A 5535-nucleotide genomic window follows, 5' to 3' on the forward strand; every position below is an offset into this window, starting at 1 on the left:
CATTCTCCATCCACAAATATTCGGAGAAATCTTGATCCAGTTCATCCAATTCATTGTCGGATTCTTCTTCTATAACATATTGCTCAAACTGATCCGACCAATCGCTAGAGGGTACTTTCATAATCATATTGATGGAGTTTTGATTTATTTCTTTTTATTAAAATGAAACTGTAATGATAAAGAAAATTTTTTGACTAAATTAATTAAATCAATTTTTTGTCCACACAAACAACCGGTCCCAACCTACAGATTTTTTTTTAACAACTACGCAAAAGAGGTATATTTCTTATTTTGGGAGTCCAATATTTTTCTACACCTTATTTTTTCATACGATTTTCTTGTTGTTTTATTCGATAATATTGTTTTTTTTTTTATTTGAATTTTTATGTTATTAGTTTGTCTACCTTTTCGGGGTAATGCAATGCAAGTAAAAAGTTTTCTTTAAAAAACACAAATTGTACTGAAATTCTATTTATAAATTTTTCTACAAATAATATTGATGATGATGATCTGCGCATATACACGTAAACAAAATGTATTCAGAGTAGAGAGAAGAAAAAAACAACAGAAATAGCAGAGAATGAAGTAATAACAAAAACAAAGAATAGATAATAAAAACATAAACAAGTCAATGATGATTACACTTTATATATACATATTTGTTTATAAACAAATAATAAAAATACAAGAATTGATAAGAATTTAAATAAACGCAATTTTTTGTTAAACAAAAAGTTTAAATTTGTTTTGTTTTTGTTAAATTCTTTTGAGGTTATTAAAATTGGTAATTAATCGATAAAATGAAAAATAAAGCTGACGGCGTTGTTGGGACAAACTGTAGATTGAGAGGGTTAGTATTTGCTTGTGGTAATGTTTGTAACATGTCTATCTATCTATCTATTTATTTATCTATCTATCTATCTATCTATCTATCTATCTATCTATCTATCTATCTATCTATCTATCTATCTATCTATCTATCTATCTATCTATCTATCTATCTATCTATCTATCTATCTATCTATCTATCTATCTATCTATCTATCTATCTATCTATCTATCTATCTATCTATCTATCTATCTATCTATCTATCTATCTATCTATCTATCTATCTATCTATCTATCTATCTATCTATCTATCTATCTATCTATCTATCTATCTATCTATCTATCTATCTATCTATCTATCTATCTATCTATCTATCTATCTATCTATCTATCTATCTATCTATCTATCTATCTATCTATCTATCTATCTATCTATCTATCTATCTATCTATCTATCTATCTATCTATCTATCTATCTATCTATCTATCTATCTATCTATCTATCTATCTATCTATCTATCTATCTATCTATCTATCTATCTATCTATCTATCTATCTATCTATCTATCTATCTATCTATCTATCTATCTATCTATCTATCTATCTATCTATCTATCTATCTATCTATCTATCTATCTATCTATCTATCTATCTATCTATCTATCTATCTATCTATCTATCTATCTATCTATCTATCTATCTATCTATCTATCTATCTATCTATCTATCTATCTATCTATCTATCTATCTATCTATCTATCTATCTATCTATCTATCTATTATCTATATATCTATATATCTATATATCTATCTATCTATCTATCTATCTATCTATCTATCTATCTATCTATCTATCTATCTATCTATCTATCTATCTATCTATCTATCTATCTATCTATCTATCTATCTATCTATCTATCTATATATCTATCTATCTATCTATCTATCTATCTATCTATCTATCTATCTATCTATCTATTTCTACCTATCTATCTATCTATCTATCTATCTATCTATCTATCTATCTATCTATCTATCATCTATCATCTATCAATCTATCAATCTATCAATCTATCAATCTATCTATCTATCTATCTATCTATCTATCTATCTATCTATCTATCTATCTATCTATCTATCTACCTATCTATCTATCTATCTATCTATCTATCTATCTATCTATCTATCTATCTATCTATCTATCTATCCATCCATCTATCTATCTATCTACTATCTATCTATCTATCTATCTATCTATCTATCTATCTATCTATCTATCTATCTATCTATCTATCTATCTATCTATCTATCTATCTATCTATCTATCAATCATCAATCTATCTATCTATCTATCTATCTATCTATCTATCTATCTATCTATCTATCTATCTATCTATCTATCTATCTATCTATCTATCTATCTATCTATCTATCTATCTATCTATCTATCTATCTATCTATCTATTTATCTACCTATCTATCTATCTATCTATCTATCTATCTATCTATCTATCTATCTATCTATCTATCTATTTATCTACCTATCCTATCTATCTATCTATCTATCTATCTATCTATCTATCTATCTATCTATCTATCTATCTATCTATCTATCTATCTATCTATCTATCTATCTATTTATCTATCTATCTATCTATCTATCTATCTATCTATCTATCTATCTATCTATCTATCTATTTATCTATCTATATATCTATTTATCTATCTATCTATCTATCTATCTATCTATCTATCTATCTATCTATCTATCTATCTATATCTATCTATCTATCTATCTATCTATCTATCTATCTATCGACTTATGTACGTTTAAACCAAAATTTCCTAAGTTTTTATTTTTATAAAACTTTAATATACTTTTTTATCGTAAAATCTAAAAAACTTAATACAAAACGGTGAAATTTTATAAACAAGATTTCTTTAATAATTAAATTTATATTATTAACACTCGCATTAATTACTAAAAACAAAATATGTTTAAAACAAATAAGTACGTGATATTTTTTGTTAATTAACAATAATGAAAAAAAAAACAGCAACAATAATAGCAAAATACAACAAAAACGAGAAAATAAAGCACAATGTACTTTAGCAACCTTGATGCGATTGTTGTATAGAATAATCAAGGTGACATAAAAATTATTGAAATCGTAGTATTCCTATGACACAGAAGATCAATACAATTAATTATTAAATACAGCCGTGATGTAAAAATTTAACAATTTAAATAAAATATTTATTTTACTACAAGAAAATAAAATAAACACGTAGGGCTATATAAATGTTTATTCAATTTAAAACATAGTACTTAATTAGACTATTAAACTAAACTCTCAATATTAAGTAGGATATTGATCTTTGAATACAATTTCATTTACAAAGTAAAATTTTAATTATAAACAAAAGCTGAAAAGAGGAAACAGTTTAACAAATAGTTAACAAAAGAATGAAAATAAATTACATTTGCGGAAATAAAATGTATGTTTTATTATTTTTATTTTTTTAGGTTACATTATTTCCGGTATTTAAAGATGTTTTAAATGATTTTATTAGGGGTATTCACACTTTATTTATAAAGTCTTTAAATTTTTACTAGATTTTTGCTTTAAATTCAAATCTATATCAAAGAAGAGATTTCGCTATTAGCTTCGAAAATACACCAAATAATAAAATTGTAATGATTTCTAAAATGTTTATGCCTACAAACCTATAATCTATATAAATCAAAGTGTAGTGTTTGTTTTTAATCGATAAACTCAGAAACTAAGGCATCGCATCTGTCCCGATAAAGTTTTAAATTTGTCCATCTGATGGCGAAGAAGTTTTAATTTTTAGTCAATTACACCTAAACCATTTAATTTAATATTTTAAAATTTGATGGGCATATAGATCTTTACATGTAGAGGCCACATGGCTAATCATGGGCCTGCAAAGCGGTCGGCCGCCATTAGTTTATTTATAAACTATGATGACTAATTGTATATTTCAATTCAGTAATACGTAGATTATTTATCCGTATACCAGTTTCTCTGAGTGGCTATTAACAAACTCCATTTTTATGAAAGCAGTTCAGATAAAATTTGGGGAAAAATCTTAAGAGTCTTTTAATCTATCTATCTATCTACCTATCTATCTATCTATCTATCTATCTATCTATCTATCTATCTATCTATCTATCTATCTATCTATCTATCTATCTATCTATCAATCTATCTATCTATCTATCTATCTATCTATCTATCTATCTATCTATCTATCTATCTATCTATCTATCTATCTATCTATCTATCAATCTATCAATCTATCAATCTATCAATCTATCAATCAATCTATTTATCTATCTATCTATCTTATCTATCTATCTATCTATCTATCTATCTATCTATCTATCTATCTATCTATCTATCTATCTATCTATCTATCTATCTATCTATCTATCTATCTATCTATCTATCTATCTATCTATCTATCTATCTATCTATCTATCTATCTATCTATCTATCTATCTATCTATCTATCTATCTATCTATCTATCTATCTATCTATCTATCTATCTATCTATCTATCTATCTATCTATCTATCTATCTATCTATCTATCTATCTATCTATCTATCTATCTATCTATCTATCTATCTATCTATCTATCTATCTATCTATCTATCTATCTATCTATCTATCTATCTATCTATCTATCTATCTATCTATCTATCTATCTATCTATCTATCTATCTATCTATCTATCTATCTATCTATCTATCTATCTATCTATCTATCTATCTATCTATCTATCTATCTATCTATCTATCTATCTATCTATCTATCTATCTATCTGTCTATCTATCTGCGGACGGAGAGGGCCACAAAATATATGTAAACTCGAAACTGTTGCTGTAATCTAAACTAAAACTTCTTAACGTGAAACCCCCTACTGAACAATAAAATACATTTTTTATATTTTTTCCAATTCTTTAACGAAATTTTCTTTGTTTCGTTTACATTATTTTTAACAAAAGTTGCAATATGTATTTTCAAAAATTATTTAACTCTTTAAAAATGTTTAGATTTTGAACAATAAGAAAAAAAAACAAACAACTAAACAAAATGGAGTCTTATTGTTTTTGTATATTTTAAATGTATTTTTGCACTTTTACGTACAAAAACTTGGCAAAAAAATGTATGTATTTGACTTACAGTTTTTTTTTCTTTTTCTCTTTCTACAACAATTTAGCAATTTATAATTTTTTTCGTACAAAATTATATGCTTATTTATGCGTACGTTTCTTTAAATACTGAAAATTTTCTTGCACTTCAAATTTCCAAATATTTAAATTTTATTTTTAACACAAAAAATTTTGATTTGAATTTTTTTCTCAAATCGAAAATTCAATTAAATTAAAACAATAATAGCAACACAAAAAATTTCACATCAACTGTCGGCGATGGCAAAACAACAACGAATGAACTGACAAGTTGTAGAAAAGTCAAAACAATAACAACAACAAGAAATTGTATAAAAATGTAGAAAAACAAAAACGAAAAATATACAAAGAAATTAAAGTTGCCACCCAAAAGAAACTAGAGTTGTAAAGTTAACTTTCGCGTTTTTGCAAATAATGAAAAGTCGACTTTTCGATATTTCATATATTTTGCAATAAACACGTTTTTAATATCGACATTTATTAAC

General features: G+C 24.9%; 1 protein-coding gene across 3 annotated transcripts in view; it reads right to left on the minus strand.

Moving 5' to 3' along the window:
* Positions 1-5326, minus strand: part of LOC119603446 (polyadenylate-binding protein-interacting protein 2B) — a 6728-nt gene extending 1402 nt beyond the window's left edge. The window contains exons 1-2 of one of the 3 annotated variants that reach the window (XM_037955488.1): positions 5043-5326; positions 1-168 (exon numbers count right to left, since the gene is read on the minus strand). The exon at positions 1-168 is cut by the window's left edge and continues 20 nt beyond it. In XM_037955488.1, coding sequence (XP_037811416.1) covers positions 1-127 — 127 coding nt within the window. In that variant the 5' untranslated portion in view covers positions 128-168; positions 5043-5326. Of the gene's footprint in view, positions 169-243; positions 519-5042 lie in introns of those variants that run through there. The other 2 variants (XM_037955490.1, XM_037955489.1) reach the window with 2 other exon arrangements.
* Between the last annotated feature and the right edge of the window lie 209 nt (positions 5327-5535).

The sequence above is a fragment of the Lucilia sericata genome, unplaced genomic scaffold (assembly GCF_015586225.1).
Source record: "Lucilia sericata isolate MDLA Ls3-8-SP2 unplaced genomic scaffold, ASM1558622v1 Contig000307F_arrow, whole genome shotgun sequence".
NCBI lineage: Eukaryota > Metazoa > Arthropoda > Insecta > Diptera > Calliphoridae > Lucilia > Lucilia sericata.